This window comes from Corapipo altera, unplaced genomic scaffold, assembly GCF_003945725.1.
Source record: "Corapipo altera isolate COAL_440 unplaced genomic scaffold, ASM394572v1 347, whole genome shotgun sequence".
NCBI lineage: Eukaryota > Metazoa > Chordata > Aves > Passeriformes > Pipridae > Corapipo > Corapipo altera.
Genome location: NW_020885079.1, coordinates 129,090 through 146,852, shown reverse-complemented (window position 1 = coordinate 146,852; position 17,763 = coordinate 129,090). Strand labels below are relative to the sequence as shown.

Below are 17,763 nucleotides of genomic sequence, written 5' to 3'. Positions count from 1 at the left end.
GAAGGTATGATGCAGGGGAGAGGCTGTCTCTGGCGGTTTGGATGTGCTTGTGGGACCTGATAGGATGTGTTGTGATGGCAGAGTGCAGGTAGAGGGGGACTATTGGAAATAACTCCCTCAGGAGCAGTGTTGCAGAAAGGGAGTGGATCCGAGTTTCCATTTCTGCCTATACTGGATTGTTTGCCGTGAAAGATTGGTTGCCAGCCTAGCTTTCTCCCCACATCATCCCCTTTGGCCTTGGCCAGTTCCACTGCCCAGTTTCAGCTGTGGCGGTTGTTTCTCTTATCCACCCACCTTCACATCTGGCTTGACATGTTTTCCTTAAAGCTGCCTAAATAATTTACCTTGACTAAGAGCAAACAGCAGTGCCAGCCCCAGACGAAGCTTTCTGAGAATGACAGTAGCTAGAGGGTACTTGCTGTACTGGACATCGAGCAGTGGCATGCCTGATTCTGCTGGATCCAGGTATTCCAGATTTCTGTCAGCCTCCTTCCTGAGAGGGCAGGGGTCCTGCCTCACAAAGTAGAGCTGCTCTAGGCTGAGAGGATTAGTTTCCTTAAGTTCTGAAAATCCTTGGGATGTTTTCCTTCTTTTTTATGGGAAAAAAAGTTTGTTGGGATTATGTCCATATTAGCTTCTTCCCATGATGCTTTCCCACCACTGCTCCTCCTGAGCTTCAGGCTGAAGAACAGCTGCTCCCATGCTGCTGTGTCTATTCCTCAACTTTTGTATTCTTGCACCCAGACTCCTCAAAGAAGAGGAAATCAGTGAGCTGTGCTGCTTCTCCTTGAATCAAACATTAACCAGATCCTTTGGTGTGTTTGGTTCCTTCTCTTGGTTTATGTCCAACGCTGCTTTCACAGAGCTGGTGCCACAGCTGTTGGGCTCTGAGGACAAAAACATGTTCAGCCAAATGTCCACAGAACGAGGATCACTGTCACCATTTCCAGATCGCTTGGCTCCTTGAGCAAGACCAACCAACAGAGGTGGGAATCCCGGAGTAAGAAATGCCCAGAAATCTGTGTATGGGGCTCAACATGTGGCCCCACCCTTGGCCATCCAGCCTGCCTGCCAGGGCCAGAACTGCCACATCTCAGGGGGTCCTGTCCCCTTGTGCTGCTGCCAAGGGTCTCACCCTGCATGTAGGGAGTGGCTCTGGTCCCAGGGACAGTGCACCCGTGCTGTGCTGTGCAGCTCTGAGGAGTGGGGAACAGATCGGCTACTTCTCGACAGTGCATTGTTAAAGGTTTCGCCTCCCCCAAAATGACACATTGCAAGCAAAAATAGAACAAGACAGAACACATAGACCCACCCCCACCATCCCCACCACCCGGCAGCCAAGTGCATGCGGTGCCAAAGTCTCAGGTTTAAAAGCTGGTGCTTTGTCACCCTCCCTCCCCTCAGCCCTGCCGCCACCTGCCTTGGCCTGGCAGGCATTCCGGCAGCCCGGTGAGTGACCATTGCACCAAGAGCAGCCATGCTGCTGGGATGATCGCCACCCAACCTGCCCTGTGCACTGGATCTGGCCTCCCTCTTCACCTGGTGGGTCTGGAGATGGGGACAGCTCCCAGCTGTGGTGTTTGTGCCAGAGGTTCTCTCACCTGCTGCACAGTGGTGCTGTTGAAGTGGCATGAGTGATGCCTTTGGCCAGGAGAGCCACCTCTGGCATGGCGTCATGGCTCAGCCCAGCGTGCCGTGAGCCGGGGCTGTCTCCTGTGGATGATGAGGGAAGCTGCCTCCCAGCCAAGGAGCAGGATCCAATTCTGGACTGCCGCTGGCATGCGCTAAGCACAGTTAGACCAGGCAGAGATCTGGTTGGAAAAACTCCAGAAAAGGAAGAGTTGCTCCGGAGGTAGTAGAGCTGTCAGCTGTTTGTCAGTAGCACCTAACGAGGCTGCAGCCTGCCTTCACTACCCTGGATCCTCCATGGCTTCAGAGCCAGTGTTTACACTTGCAGGGGAATTATCCAAACTTCATGAGTCCAACTGTGATCCTGTTCTGGGACACAAAGCCCATTTACTCTCACATCCATGGATTTTTAACATTGGAAATGGCTGGAGCAGAGGTTGGTGGTGTCTTGGGGGAAGGGCTGGAGCGGTTTGGGCTGGGTGTTGGGGCAGAAAGGAGCAAAGAAGCCATGGCACCAGAACCCATGCCCTCAGGACAGGCAGCCACATCTGGAGAGTGGTTTAGGCATGAGGGGGAACTTCTCCCTCTGAAGCCGGATGAGCAGGGCTGGGGCACATGTTGCCAGCCAGGCTGTCAGGGCTGCAAGGCCGAGGCAGCAGGGCTGAGCTTATCCAGTGAGCTGCACATGGAGGCAGAGGTGTCTGTGACACATTCCTCTGTCACCCAGCCCTGCCCCATTTATGTCAGGGGGAGCTGGGACAGAGCTGTCCTACAGGGTTGGTTGGACTGGGAGGAAGACTGCTGTCACCTGTACAGTAGCTACACTGTGCAAACAGACATTGGACGTAGTCCGTGCAGAATGAGTTCTACCTCAGTTTCCCTGTGGGAGTCACGCAGGGCGGCTGCTTCTGGGGCTACTGTGAGTTCATGCTGAGTAAGCTCTGAGAGGGGCTATAACATCCAGAACCGCCTGGCTGGGATCTGCTCAGCCCCAGTGCTGTTCTGCTGAGGAAGAGGAGGCATATCCAGGACAGACCTGGTGGTTTTGTGGCAGCGAGTGGCTGCTGTATTTATTTGTGCTGAGGCCATGAGGCATTTGCAGCTGGTGTCTCACCATGTGTGCATTTGCACCGGTGGGTTTCTCCCATCTCTGATGCTCTGCATCTGCTCTCACAAGCCTTGACTTGACCCAGGCCCTCTGCCTTCTCCTGCGCCCTTTGCGTTCTTCCCAGGAAAGGCCCAAAGGGGAACAGCCTGGGAGAAACAGCCATTTGTTGATTCATGTCTGGTTCTTTGCTGATTGCAGGGAGCCACCAACACTTGTGATGGCAACTCCCAGTTGACCCACCTTCCCCCAGGTGTCTTGCTGGCAGGTTTGGGAAGAGCAGGGTGGGCTGTGCTTTGGCTGGTGCGACCACTGTGCTGGAAAGCTGGGCTTCTCATGAAGGAAGGCTGCAGAGAACTGAAGGGTGCTTTGGATATGACTGTGGGGTGTTGAAAAGCCCCCCACACTGCTGCCCCTGAAGGTCACAGAGGAGGAGAAAGGGGCCCATACCACTTAGCAGGAAACACCCTTTTAGGAGGAAAAAAAACAACTGGGTTTAACATTGGGACAGGTTTATCCTCTGGTTCATCATGTGAGGGTGGAGGAGTGGTTTGCCAAGCTGGGATGGCGGGCAGGAGCCCCATGAAGCTCTGCCATGCCTGGGCAGACCCCACAGCGTGGGGACAAGTCCTGTGAGGGCACTTAACCAGCCAAGCTGTCCCAGGCTGCACACAGACCCTCCTCCCTGCCAGGGGCTGTTGTGGGGTGGTCTCTGGGACAGTTGTACCCTGAGAACGAAGCTGGGTGCCACCGCTGGGCTGGTTCTGGGTGGGGATCAGGGGACACGTGAGATGGTGCTTGGGGACGTGCTGCCGTGTTTCAGTGTGTTTGCTGTGTGCGTGGGGCCCCGCAGACCCTGTCACCACAGCCCCTGGTCGCCTGCACCATTCCTCCTCTCGCCCTCCAGCCTGTTCAATTCCTACAGTCTGGGGGCGGTTGGGAAGCGACAGCTGGAGCCAACGCGCCAGCCCGGTGCGTGCTGCCATGCCAACCCCGTTTCCATGGCAATGGGCACCCAATGGGTGACTGCCAGGCAAGGCCAAGATGCCTGAAAAATGATGTGGTACCCCCTGAAATGGCCATCTGAGGGTGGGAGCCTGCAGATACTGCTGGTTTCAGTGCTGCCTGCAATGCCTGGGAGCAGATCAGAACCACCCTGGGCCACAGGTGTGTGTAACAGGGTGGGTGAAACCCTCAGTGCACTCCGTGAAACCACTGAGAGAAAAAAAAGGGGGAGGTGTGTACAGCACCTTTGACAGCCCCCTCCGACCGTCTTACAGCCTAATTTAATTAAAATCGTTGGGTCTTACATAATCCTCAGGGTGCCGTGCTGCTGGAGCCACCCCCGCCCAGTGCTGGAGAGGGTCCCGCAGTGTGGGGGTGTCAGGAAGGCAGCGGGACACGGGGAGATATGCTCCCCAGGGCCGACTGTGCTCTGGGGCTGCTCTTCACTGGCCCTCCCTTACATAAGTCCCTGAGCTCCATGTTTATCCAGCTCCATGTTGAAGTCTAGGTGTGTATCAAAACATTTTAAAATAATTCTGCCTTTTGTTAGCATTGCAGCTATCTTTAGAGGAGATTTGATTTTATTTGAAAGCCCTCCCTGGGAGGGCTTCATTGGAATAGATTGCCAGCCCAGCAGCTGAAAGGGACATGGGTGTGGCAATTTCCTTTCTTGGCTGGAAACACTGTATTAATTATTGCTTATCGATCTCATAAACCCCATTTTACCCCTGCATCTGTCTCCTTGGCTTTCTTGAGGTTTCCACAGCTGGAAGAGGCAGTGTTGTGCTCAGAGTGTTGCTCATGATCCACTTTTCAGGCACCCTGGGCTGGTTCTTCAGGCATCCTGCTCTGCAGCTCCATCACCTCTGTGTCACCAACTGCCCTGGTCATGGCAGCTGGTGGCTTTCTCAAACACTATAATCAGGATGGGGAAAAATAGTGCTGTGTTTTCATAGTGAACCCAGGTCACGGCCATGGACCACCACCTCTGCAGCCATGGCAGTGGCTTGGGGGACAGCCCACACCCCCCCATCACATGCCAGTGTCCCTGCTCCAGCTGTGATGGAAGGTGGTCGGGACAAGGAGCTCTTTGCTGAGTAGTGGTGGCCATAAAGGTGCCCTGAGCCCACCAGGGGCCAGCTCTGCACCTTTTGGGCAGCCAAATCATTTTGTGTCTCACCGGTTGTCCTGTCAGCAGCCTGACTGCCACTGTGGCACGCTGGGGCGAGGGAACTGCAAGTCACCCGCGACAGGCAGGCCAAGTCCTGGGGCTGCTGACCTGGACCTGCTCCCTTATGTAGAACTAGCAGTGAAGGAGAGGCTGGGCAGCAGCCCAGTGTTGGGGATGCTGCAGGACGGCCAAGCAGAGTCTATGCCCTTCCTTTGGGCTTCTTGCGTCCTGCTTTCAGGCTTCCTGCTCTCTCCAGGCTCTGATCTTTAAGATGTCACCTCTTTCTCCCCCCACCAGGAGACAGGAACAGTTCCAGACAAACCCTGACAGCTACAATGGAGCTGTGCGAGAGAATTACACCTGGTCCCAAGACTACAGCGACCTGGAAATTAAAGTGCCTGTACCCAAGCACATCGTCAAAGGCAAACAGGTAAAGTGGTGTTGCTGGTGTGTCTTTAGCATTTCCCTTTCCATCAGGGTGCCCAGCTTTCCCAGGAAGCTGTGTTTGGAATGGGAAGGCTCCTTATCCTTTGTACTCCAAGAGAAGGATGTGGTTGTGCTTTTTCTCTGGTGTGTGTCTGGTGGGGATTGATGGTCCCAGCCTGCTCATGTTCCTGTTTCTCTGCTCTGTCCCAGCCAGGCTCTCTGGCACTGCCTGGCCCTTTCTGCACTTTTTCTCTCTGTTTCCATCACCTGCACATTCGAACATGGGTTTCGGAGCCTGGCTGTTGATGGATGCCCCTTCCTCAGTTATGCCTTTGGTGCCTTTCATTTGGAAGCGGGAGCTGCTGGAGCAGCTCTTCTGGCACCGCAGAACTGCATCAGGCACAACCTGTGTGTGGCTTGACCTGGTCTGGGTGGAAGGGAGCTGGTCTGGGGTACAGGCTGAGGGCCAGCCCCTCTCCTTGGCTGGCTGTGTGGGCAAGAGGCAGAGAGGTTCCTGCTTGACTCAGGCAGGAACCTCTCTGCTCTGCTTGTGGTCAAATTGTTTTTCCTTCACTGCTTCTGTTCCCTCCCATGGCTGGTCTTAGTTGGACCCAGAAGTTCAAACTCTTTCGAGTGCTGCCCTCCCCATGGCTGATTCTGTATTTTTCCATTTGGGAAGCCTGTGCTCCCCCACCTCCTGCTCTCCTCTGCTTCCAGGGCGGCTGAAAGGAGCACACTGGGGTTTGTCACCCGCTCCAGCCTACACAGCTCCTCGGCATGCCAAGGCGTGTCACTGGCAGCAGCAGCAGCAGCCTGGGCCGGAGGGGTGAGGGAGCACATGGCTGCCACAGGCACAGCAGGGCCCTGGGAGATGCATCTCTCCCAGCAGGTCTCTAAAACAAACCCAGGCTGTTTCTTGGAAGGATTCTGGCCCATCCAGACAGATGTTCCATTCCTCCGCATCGTACTGCGATCACGATGCCTCTCCCTGCCCATGGAAGAGTGCCCTCCTTGCCAGTGGAGTTGTGTCCTTGCCAAAAAATCCACACTGGGCTCTGTGTGCCCTGTCCTTGGCCATGGAATGATGCAGGGGCCCGCAGGAGCTCATGGGAGTGGAGACAGGATACACTTTCCTGACCTTTCCTTGGCTCAAGACTTTGCCGTCACTGTGGAAAAGTCCCTGCGCCTCAGAGTGGAGGGGGTTTCAGGACAGCCCCTTCCCACACCAGTGCCCATGGGCACACAACTCTGCCTGCCCTTGCCCTGATGTCTGCCCATGCTACCCTCAGAGCAATCGGCTGTTCAGACGCTGGACTTCCCTTCTCCTTGTGCTCTGTCTCCTGGTGTTTGTTCATGCCTCTTGGGGCTCCCCTTGGCAGCTGAGTTTCCATTTCCAAGTGATTCTTTAATTCTTCTTCAGCCTCAGGGGAATGGGAGCAGACAGGCTGAGTCTTGAGCCAGAGCAGGAGGGTGCAGAGCCATTATAAAGCTCCATGGACTTTGGTCGTGTTGTTGATGGGTTCCTGTATAAGAGCAGCATTCCCCTGCATTCACACACCTTCATATTTTTAAAAAATTATCAGGTTTTTGGCTTTTGCCTGCCCAGGTGAGATTAAAAATCTCCCTATTTGGTCCCTGGGCTCAGAGTCTGCCCAGCTCTAATGCTGCTCACAGTCTTCCTTATGACACTTTTTGGGATTTGGGCTGTTGCTATGGCACATTTTTGCTCTGGTGAGCTTAAGGTTTCCTTGTGTGGAGCTCAAAAAAAGTGTCCTTGGAGCAGGAATGGGCGATGGAGTAGGTGGGAGCATCTTTCTCCCTGGTCCCCACCTATATGATCTACTTATGAGTGCAACAGAGGCCCACCGATCTGAGCGCTTAAATAGAGATAATGACTCTAGGCCTCTCTGTCTGCTGAACTTGGAGGAGACAAGCTTGATTCCTCTCTCAGTTTGTGTTTGCTTGTTTGATCTGTGTGGGCGGGTGTGGGCGTTCCGTATGCACAGAAATCACTGTGGTGTAAAAGCTGTGGCACAGAGCTGAGAGCTGGCTTCCCTTGGAAGCACTGAGTCAACCAGGAGTTTTGGGGGTCAGAGGTGCTCATAGGGAGTGCATGGCAAGGGACAGGCAGCCTTGAAGCCTCTGGGGTGCTTTCAGGGTGATGCGTTCCTTGCGGGATTGCTCTTGGCCTTCCCTCAGGTGTGGACTGTCCACAGGCACCACCCTGTGCACATCTGAGTCCTCTCAGAGATGTCCCTCTATGCACAGAGGGGCAGGGCTCTCCAGCAGGGTGTACTCTGCCCCTGTACCCTGTCCCCACTCCTGGGAGGTTGGTGTGCCGAGCGAGACCTTCTTGCTGGGCAGTTATAGAAACAGGTGTTGCAATTGCTTCTCACTCTGGCTGCTTGCACAGTGAAGAGAGTGGGTGAAGGCTGCCCAGTTTGGATCCCTTCTTCCATTTGGGTTTCTCTGCTCCCTCTCCCAACACCTGGCTGGTCCCAGAGCCACCTCGAAGCTGCCCCTTAGCTCCAACAGCTGCCTTGTGCTGGGAATAACCCCTCTCATATTTGGTTACTCCTGTCCCTGTGGACCCCAAAGCCACAATGTTGCATCTGTGCCTTCCATGTGTCCAGCCTCCCCAACCCTCCACACCACAAAGAAGTCCCCTGGACCATTTTTTCCCTGGACCCCTTCTGGACAGGCCCTGTGCTGTGCTGAGAGCCCGGTGTCAGCAGCCCTGCCCTGCACCCGGGGACCTGGGCGGGTAGTGCTGGCGGAAGGCAGAGCCTCATCCTCACGCCTCATCCCTGAAGTGAGACCTCAGCCCTGGGCTGGAGGGAGCTGCTCCGTGCTCAGCCCCTCTGAAGGTGTTTCCCATCCAGGAGCAACCGCTCTCGTAGAGGCTGTCCACAGCCACATGCCGGGTGACAGCCAGTTGTCCTCTCCCATCCTCATGTTCCTTCCCTGATCCCCAGTGGCCGTGGTCTTGCTCCCCACCATTGTGTCAGAGCTTAGTCCTGTGTCACCCTGTGCTGTGTGTGCTGAGCCTCCTCTGCTCCTGCCAGAGCCCTGGCAGCTCCCCGTCACACACAGCAGGTTCAGGGGCTGTACCCAGGTGACATCAGTCAGACACGACCATGGTGCCCTCCCTTGCTGGAGCAGCTCTGCCTGTCTCCTGCCTGCATGGAGCTAGTGAGCCTCTGGAAATCTCCTAGGTAATGGATAATGTAATAACATTTCAAATGAGATCTGCAGAGCGGGAGGAAGATCTGGGGGAACTCTGGGAGAGAATGCAGGCAAATCTCACTGCAGTCTCCTCCTCTCGGACCAGTGCTGGGGGCCACAATCCTGCCCCTTCCCAGCCAGGTCTTCCCTGCAACCCCTGGCCTGGTGCGGGCTCTGCTGGCAGCAGCTCAGCGCTGAAGGGGACAGGAGAGAGCATATGGTCTCTCCGGAGACCAAGGATACTGTGTGCCTGTCACAGGCTGCCTCTGTCTCCCCAGGGGGCAGCCATGTCACCTGCGTGGCAGGTCGGAGCAGGGTTCCCCATATGGCTGCTGTGGGCGGGAGCTGGCCCCATTCCTGGGGACAGAGCTGTCCCCGTCGCAGGGAGCGGGGGAGCCGTGCCGGGGAGCTGTGCCGCAGCATTCCTCCTGCACGCAGCCCCTCCTCGCATGCCTGATGGGAGGCCTGGGCCAAGCCCAGAGCTGGCTCCAGCAGCGGAAGCAGAGCCAAGGAGTTTGCTTTCGTCACGGTGCAGCAAAGGGGGGACGAGCTGCTGCAGCCCTAGAGTAGGAACCCCCCAAATTGCCCCCGCTCAGCCACCAGGATGACACACACCCATGCCCAACTCGTCATGGTGACAGAGGGGCACACACCCTGCTCCTAAAGAGCTTCAGTCACAGCAAGTAGGTGCCAACCTTTGAGTGCTGTGTGGAGGCCTGTAGCATTACAGGTACACATTTTCTCTGTGGGGAAACTGAGGCACTGGGTAGAACCAGCTGCCTTGAATTCTTCAAGGGCCCCAGTTGCTGAGCTGTGCTGCCTTTCCTCCTTGGAGAGGTTCCCTCACTCCTCCAAGCTGTCGCTGTTTGCTATGAGATGACAGCGGGATTCCCACCCTCCCGCTGCAGGCAGTGCTGGAAGCTCTTCTCTCTCTCATCCCTGGCGAGTGCACTTGACCCCACACCCCAGCTCACACAGTGAGAGGGCAAGCAGGAACACTCCGGATTATTGTCTCTCTCTGTGTGTTTCCAGGTGTCTGTGGATATCAGCAGTGGCACAATTTGCGTAGCGGTGCTGGAGGGGAGCAGCCAGCATGTCCTCATGGAAGGGAAACTCACCCACAAGATCAATACGGAGAGTTCCCTGTGGAGCCTGGAGCCCGGGAAGTGCATTTTGGTAAGGGCAATCTGCACCAGCCATGTCTCCTTGGCTTGCAGATGCACTAGGCTTGACCTGGGAAACTGCAGCAGCTGGAAGTTTGAGCCAGGTTGAAAGGGCTCAAGAAAAGGCTTCTTTTCTGGGAAAAGATATGTGTCTGGCTTTGCCTGTCCAATATCTGGCTCAAGCTGTCCTTTCCTGTGTGCCGTGCCTTGCCTCCCCTGCTCCTGAGGTGCCCCTCAGGGTGCTACCTGAGCAGCACATCTGTCAGACTGGGCGAGGGGGTCCCCAGCTCCAACTGCAGGCGGGGGAGCACAGCTGTTACCTGGGGGTCATCACTGTCCCTGATCTCAGCACATGGCCCTGCACTGCAGCGCCGGTCCTGCACACCTGGCCTTGCTGACTCTGCCCTCCGACTCTCCTGGCCCTGCTCTGGCTCTGGCATCTTGGCAGGTGCCTGTTTCCTGCCATTCCTTTCTGTCCTGCCATGGGATTCCTACTTAACCTGTTTGAAGTGGACACTGTGGCTCGTTCTCTGTCTCCCTTCAGCAGGCCTGTGGTTTGCTGTGTGACTGCTGCCCCAAATCATCCCCGTCCAAGTGGTCCAGGGGCTGCTGGCACCCAGCTGTGTGTTACTGGTGGATTCCCAGCCCCAAGCCTTGTTTCTGGTGTGTTCCAGATGTGCAGGCTGAGGATGTGAGTTCACCTGTGTCCACAGCTGGAGCTACTGTGGGGGCTCTGCCCATCACCCTGGGATCTCAAGTGTCAGACAGTTCCCAGACTCCTGTGCCAGTTTGGGGGCCAGGATTGTGCTGGGAGTGGGATTTTGCTTCCTGTGGCCATCTTTGCCCTATCGTTTTCCAAGCAGAGTTTCCAGAAGAGTTTCAGGAGTCCCAAGGCTGTCGTTAGACCCAGGAGGGGATACATGCCATCCCTGTGGGGGAGGGAGCAGGCTCCAAGCCTTTCACCCCATGACACAAGAGTGTCAGCAGATGGGCACCCAAATCCAAGCCCCCTGAGTGGGAAATGGAGTGGGAATGTGCTGCCAGACTCGGGAATGCTGCAGATGGTGTGTAGGGAGGCTGCTCAGTGTCACCCAGCCACTGCCAATCCGTAGGGATGTACCCCAAGTGACAGGCTGGTGCCAAAAGGATGAGTGAGGTCACTGCAAGGGAGAGGAGATTCTCCGATGCTGTCAGGCTAGTGGAGGGATGTGGAAAAGGAGGTTGTGGCTTCTTTTACATGCATTTTGTAAATGTTCATAAACATCTTGAAAATTAGCTAATCTGGGAAAAGAAACAATCCTGGAAAAGTGTAAACTTGTTGAAGAGGAGATGGCCCAATGGGTGGCTGCTCTCCAGCACGGAAGGGAGTCCCGGGTGGGTGTTCTCAGGATCAGCAAGGGAGGTGATGAGTCTTCAATACCCATCAGAGGCTGGGAATGGTGTAGGCGGAGCGAGACTTGGGGCCTTCTGAAGTGGCCACAGGCAGCATGGGGAGCAGAGTGGGCCTGTCACCCCCAACTCCAGAGCTGGGTCTTGCCTCGAATTAGCATGAACCCAAGGTTGTGAGGATCTCCAGCTGGCTGCCAACATATTGATGGTGGGATGAGATCTCGCTTGAAGAACTGTAAGGTAACTGGAGCAGCGTGAGAAATTCTTGCCCAGGAGCATCTCCTTTTCCCATGCTCAGAGTAGCCAGAAGTGGTTTGCGACTCCTCCTGATTCATTCATCAGGAGACACCCACCCTGTGGGAATGAATTGCTTTGTTCAGCGCCTGGATGGGGCTGTTGGGGTTTGGTTGGGGCTGACAGACCCTTTCTGTACCCCCGTTTGTGTATAGCTCCATGTGAGCTTCAAGTACAGCTGTTGGGGATGTCTTCCTCCTGCAAGGTGCTGCCTGGCTTGCCTCCGTGGGACCCAGGGATGGCGTTCCCTGGCAGAATGATGATGCAACCAAAACCAAACTCACCCAGTGCCAGTGCTGGGGTTGTCTGAGGAGATCCTGCCCACCTCGGGGACTGCTTGGGACTCCTCGGTGCTGCGTGTGTTTTGTGAGTTCAGGTGATCCCTGCAGCAGAGCTCAGTCTGTGTGCCAAGGGGGTAAAATCTCTCCTGCTTGGTCCTGTCCATCTGGGAAGGTCCCAGCTCTGTGCAGAGAGGCTCTTGAGTTCCCTGTGCTCTTGCAGGACATGTCAGGGATTGTCAACCCCTTGTTCTCCAGTCTGCTGTTACAGCTCTTTCATCATCCTTGGCCTCTCTGTCCTCCTCCCTTCTGGGATGCCGTTCACAGATGCTCCAAAACCAGCCTCCCTGCTCCTCCAGCTCTTATCCTGGGAAGATTATCTTGCCTTACAACCCCTCTAAGCTCTGCTTCCCCCATCCTGCCTGGCAGTCTTATCCATGTATCCTCTTCATTACATGTCACTCTCTCTCCACCAACCACAGCACTCCCCTCACCAGCATTCAGAGGCCACTCTGCCTTCCCCTTTCTGCTCCATGGGGTTCTCCTGGCTGTAGGCCAGCCCAACACCAACGTATTTCTCATTTCATCCTTTGGCACAGCCACGTGTGTGGCAGCAAAACTCAGCTGGTGTCATTCTGCAGTGGAGTGCTCTGCCGACACGGGGCAGGGGTCTATCCACATCTCCTCCTGCTCAGGATTGTGTCCCAGGATGGTGCCCCTGCCCATAGTGCTGCACCGTACCCTGGCCCTGGGTGTGTGGTGCCATCCCTGTGCTCTCCCTTCTCCGTCACACCCGCTCGCTTGTCGAAAGCGAGATTAAAATAACCTCGCATGAGCTGTTTTTAGCAGTCCCCGTTGGGTGTTGTGCACAACACCATTTGGGATTATTTTCGTTGTGGAGGATTTTTTCCCCATTTCCCTCTCTTTTTCTCTTCCTCTCAGCCTTTGTTATCCACACTTGGGCTTTTGTCACCAAGTCCTGCCTTGAACACATACTACAGTCTTGGCTTGTCATCCCTTGAGCCATGAGGCCAAGGGGACACGACTCCGTGATGCCTCTCTCAGCCCTACCCTCCACACAGTGCTAGGAATGCCACTGCTGCCTCTCCTGTCCCCCTAAACACCTCTCAGTGACTTTTGGGGTGACTTTGGGCTGCTGTGGTTCCAGTAGGAAAGCAGGCAGAGAGAGGTTGTTTCCCCAAGACCTGCTTAGACCCCTTGGCAGCATCTCTCCAGCTCTGAGAAGGTATTTGGGATTGGAGAAGAAACCTCGTGCTATGGCAAAGCCCAGCACTGATAATGAGGGATTGTAACCTTCCCAGCAGGGTGTGGAAATGGGACATGATGCCATGTCCATGCCAGTGATGCCTTTCACCTGCTGGAGGGTCCCTCCTGCCGACTTGTCTCGTCATTCCTCACAATCCATCCTTATCCCTGTGCTTTTCCATGGAACAGCCCTTCCCTACGTGGCTGAGACATGTTTTGGACACTGGCTGTGGGAAGTGAGCACTTCAGTTTGAGGACGCTGCTCTCTTAGGATACAGCATTGGAGTGTGCCCCCTGTGATCCTCCCTCCCCTCAGGCCGCCATTGCAGAGGCTGTTCCTGCCTCCCTATGCACCCCAAAAGACTCAGCTGGCCTTTTATGCCTTTGGGACCCACCAGGCAGATCCAAAGCCTGGCCAAAGGTGTGGACACGCTGCAGGGACTTCATCCTTCCTCTGGCAAGTGGCTGTTTGCATCTCTGGGGTGCTGAGGGGTCAGCCCAAGCTGTTGGCTGGGAAACTCATAGCAGTAGTGTCAAGTGCAGAAAAGCTTTGCCTTGTCTGGAAGCGACAAACATAATCAGGTCAGGATTTGTCCTTGTGGAAAAAGCCCTGCTTCCTCCTGGAGCCCCCATTTCTGTAGCTCTCCCTGAGGGTGCCTGCAGCCTCATGGGGGGCTGTCAACCAAAAGCCAGAGCCTCCTTGGTGGGTGGGTGGGTGAGGGCTGATGTGTGAGACCTGCCCAGAGACCTGCCACAGCCTCTCATCTCTCCCTTACCCCCACCCTTGGGCACCCAAAGTGCTTGGAAAGGGCACCAGCTGCATCTCCATCACTGCAAGCTCTTGTAGCCCAGATGCTCAGCCAAGCATGGGCTGGTTTCACAGAGAACATCAGCAGACACAGTCCAGGAAATCAACCCGTGTCCATGTCCCCCATCCTGGAGGTGAGACCTGTCCACGGTGAGTGTTCCAGCACTGCCTCTAACCACGAAAACACAAACTCACAGGGATAGAGCAACCTTTGCCCTGGCCCATGAGCATTTTACATCAGAAACTGGGGCTCCCACCTTGGAGTGAGTCCCACTTTGACAGCTCTCCCCCTGGAATAAAGAGGGTTGAGTAAATCCCCTCAGGCAGGCTGCAGAGGTGCGCGGGTGGTGGCAGGGCACCAGCAGAGGAATGAGGTTTGGTAGGGAAGGGAGGAGGGATGTATTTCCATCCCCAGACGCTCTGGGGTGAGTTTTCCATCCTCCAGTACTCTGGTATGGAGATGGGGTGATGCCTGAACTTCTGCGTCACCTGTCTGTTCCTCTGCCATCAGACTGCCTCTGGTAGGGATGTACCAAGCCACACGTGCTCCCCAGTGATGCTGTGAGAGCATGGCTTGTGGTGGAGCCATCACCAGGGAAGCTCACACCCCACCAGCACTGCGGGGACATTCCTCATGGTCCAAACCCTGAGAAGCCTGGAGGATGCTCCTGCTGCAGGCATGGACAGGCCAGGGCTGCTGCCCCTCCGCTTGGCTTGCTGGCTGAGGGGTGATGTTCTGGGGACTCCTGCCATTCCCTTGCCTGCCCACCCGGGGTTGGGAAGCCCAGGAGCAAACCCTTGGCAGCTCTCCCTCCCTTCCAAAGTGGAACTGTGCAATTAAAAGGAGAACAAGCATGCCTGTCTAGCTGGAAAAACTAACGCCTTCCCCAAGTTGGAATATTTTACCGGCTCTGCTCTCCCAGAAGGATTAAGCCCCAGCCACCCCCTCCTGTATTAATTGGTTCCTTTTCTTCACACTGCGGAGACGCCTGGCTTTGTAACAGGAATGGCTGCCTGTGTTCTCCCCTCCGGAGCCATTGAGCTTCCAGGGAGTTTTGAGCAAATTGTATTGTCTGCCTTTATTGATGATTTTGCAGAGCCCAATGAATGTCATAAATCTGCCCTGCTGCTGGGATTAGTGCTAAAATAACATAGGAGGAAGCAGCTCCCTCTTCCTGGAAAAACAAAAAGCAGGTGTGAGATGCCCCACGTTGGCCCTGGCACAGCCCCTCCAACCAGCCAGCTCCATGCAAGGCACTGCATCAGGGATGCCCATGGCTACGGCCAACGGCTTTTCCCAGCAAGGATATTGTCTGGAGCATCCTCATCCATCCCTCGGGTTGCTGCCAAGCCACGGTGCCACGGGAAGCAGGTGCTGGCAGTGAGCTGAGGTAGCACATTCTCACCTCCTTTGTCACCCACGCTGCCACCCACAGAGCCAGTGCCAGGAGAACTGAGACCAGGGCTCCTTCTGGGTTAAAGAAAGGTGAGAAAGGCCACGCCAGCAGCCCCAGCCCCACACTCCACCGGACACAGTCTCCTTGTCCGACAGTCCTGGGCTCTGTTGCTGCTGCTCAGTCAGCCATGCGGCCCTGGGTTGGTGTCACCCGTGGGCGGTACACTACTGAGGGACACTGGTCCTGGCCTTGAGCCATGGTGTGGACAGAATTTCAGCCCCGGGGTCTGAGCTGGGGCTGTGGAGGGCTGTGATGGGGTTGTGCAAAACCCTTGGACCGCTGAGGGAGGGAGGCACAAACATCCCTCCACCTCTGCCAGCCATGGGGCTGGATCCTTGTGAGCTGGACCTCTGCTCCTGGGCAAGCCCCTTGCTGCTGTCAGCATGGCCAAGCTCTGCATCGCTGCCTTAGAGCTGTGGAATGGGCCGGGGTACCATGTCCTGGGCAGGATGGGGGCTTCTGTCCCTACTCCCTGACCCGCACCTTGTCCGTAGATCAACCTGAACAAGGGGGATGAGTACTGGTGGAATGCTATCCTGGAGGGCGAGGAGCAGATCGACATTGACAAGATCAACAAAGAGCGCTCCATGGCCACAGTGGATGAGGAGGAGCATGCTGTGCTCGACCGCCTCACCTTTGACTACCACCAGAAGCTGCAGGGCAAGCCCCAGAGCCACGAGCTGGTAGGTGCCGGCCACCCTACGCCACCAGCCCAGCCTGGCCCTCCCACTGGATCTCCAAGGGTCCCATTCCCAGGAAAAGGGTGCAGCATGTGGCAGCCCCACAGCTCTGCTCCATCTCAGAGCTCCTCCTCACTTACTGTCCCCCCACATCAACATTGTGGGTGCATGAGGTTCAGATGGTCCATCTTTTGCCACTCACTCCTGTCTTCCCCTTCCTGGCATCTTGGCAAATGCCCATAAACCTGCACTGTTGCCGGGCCTCACATCTGTGTGCCTCTCCCCAGAGCTGGCCCTGCTCTGGGATGGACTCGCATGGGTCTGGGCTCAGCCAGACCCAGGAGCTGCCTGGTGCTGCCCTGGGTGCCATCTGCCCTTTCCTGGGCAGTGAGGAGAAGCAGGGGTGGTGTATGCCCTTGGCAGTGGCTGCTGCCAACCAGGGTGGATGCGGGCTGCTGCTGCTGTCCCCCACGTCCCCTTCCGTTGGTCAGGTGGCCATGCAGCCCTGACACCTGTGGGACAAGGGGCAGAGGAGGGCAAGGGGCGTGGGGAGCAGCATGGGGTCACCCTGGGCTGAAGAGAGCCTGTGGCCTCTTTGCAGAAGGTGCACGAGATGCTAAAGAAGGGCTGGGACACCGAGGGCTCCCCGTTCCGTGGCCAGAAGTTCGACCCCTCCATGTTCAACATCTCCCCTGGCGCCGTCCAGTTTTGACGGTGGCAAAAACAACTGAAAAATGAAACAGGGAGAGGAGAAACCTCCCGGATGCCCACTGGGACTCTCGCACTCCGTGCCGGTGCCCATGACCCGCTGCTCCACGCTGCCAGCACCCATCTGTGCGGGGAAGCCAGGCGCGGGCAGATTTACATCCTGTCACCACGGCAACCCGGGCGCCGAGACCCCTCTCCTCCCCTGCCTCCCCTTGCCTCGCGCTGCCGGCGCTCTGTGTTTTTCCGGAATAGACGGAGCATGTTGGGTGACATAATTATTATTTTTGGTGGATGAGGATGCTGCTTTTGGGTTTTCTGGGGGTGTGGAACCCTCCCCACCCTGACTCTGGGCAGCTTTGCCCCTCGTGGGCAGGGCTGGGTGCTGGGTACGGGCAGCAGGGATGAGGGGACACATGGGGGAGCCTTCCCCTGCCCTGCACCCCGCCTGCACTCTGCCTGCACCCTGCCCACCTGGCACACCCAAATCCCCTTGCCAACCCCGCTCTGGGGTCTCCCATGGTGGCTGTGCTGCCCTTGCCCCCTGCCCAGCCCCGGGGGAGTCTTCCTCCTGGTTTCCCCCCAACCCCATCACTGGAGGGTGGTCAAGGCACCCTGGGGTGGGCAGAGACCCCAGCCAGACTGTAGAGTTTGCTTCCCCTTCCCCAGGGGTCAGGAGGGAGCAGTGGGGGTTTCCCTCACAGCATTGGGGTTCGGGGGTGGCTACAGACCCACCCCTTGTAGCCAGCTGCCCACCCCTCCAGCCAGTGGGCAGGAGCCCCAGGAACATGGGCTTCCCTGGCATGGTACTTTGGGGTCTGAGAGGGGGGATGTGGCAGCCCTGGCTCCCCCCAGGCCCGGCCTGGCTCTTGCAGCTTCCCACTGCCCCTCCTACCCTGGGATAGGTAGGCTGGGAGTCCCCGGCCGTCTCCCTGTCCCTCCATTCACCCCACCCCCAGTTTGCAATAAACAGATTTCTCACGGGGGGCCTGCGAGTGATTCGGTACCATTCCTGGGGGACAAGTGTGCCTGACCGCCGCTCCAGCGTCTCGCTTGTGGGGGAGGCACGGAGACACCCGAGGAGGACGCCTGGGGTGTCTGTCTGCCAGCATCTGCCCCGGGCATGTGGAGGATGTTGGGGTCCTGGGGAGGCTGGATATGG

At 56.6% G+C, this 17,763-nt stretch overlaps 1 protein-coding gene across 1 annotated transcript in view; it reads left to right on the top strand.

The window, feature by feature from the left end:
• Window positions 1–16,885, top strand: part of NUDCD3 (NudC domain containing 3) — a 29,439-nt gene extending 12,554 nt beyond the window's left edge. The window contains exons 3-6 of the mRNA XM_027669427.1: window positions 5,208–5,340; window positions 9,594–9,737; window positions 15,711–15,899; window positions 16,498–16,885. Of these exons, the coding sequence (XP_027525228.1) occupies window positions 5,208–5,340; window positions 9,594–9,737; window positions 15,711–15,899; window positions 16,498–16,608 (577 nt within the window). The 3' untranslated portion in view covers window positions 16,609–16,885. The remainder of the gene's footprint in view (window positions 1–5,207; window positions 5,341–9,593; window positions 9,738–15,710; window positions 15,900–16,497) is intronic.
• The last annotated feature ends 878 nt before the right edge of the window (window positions 16,886–17,763 follow it).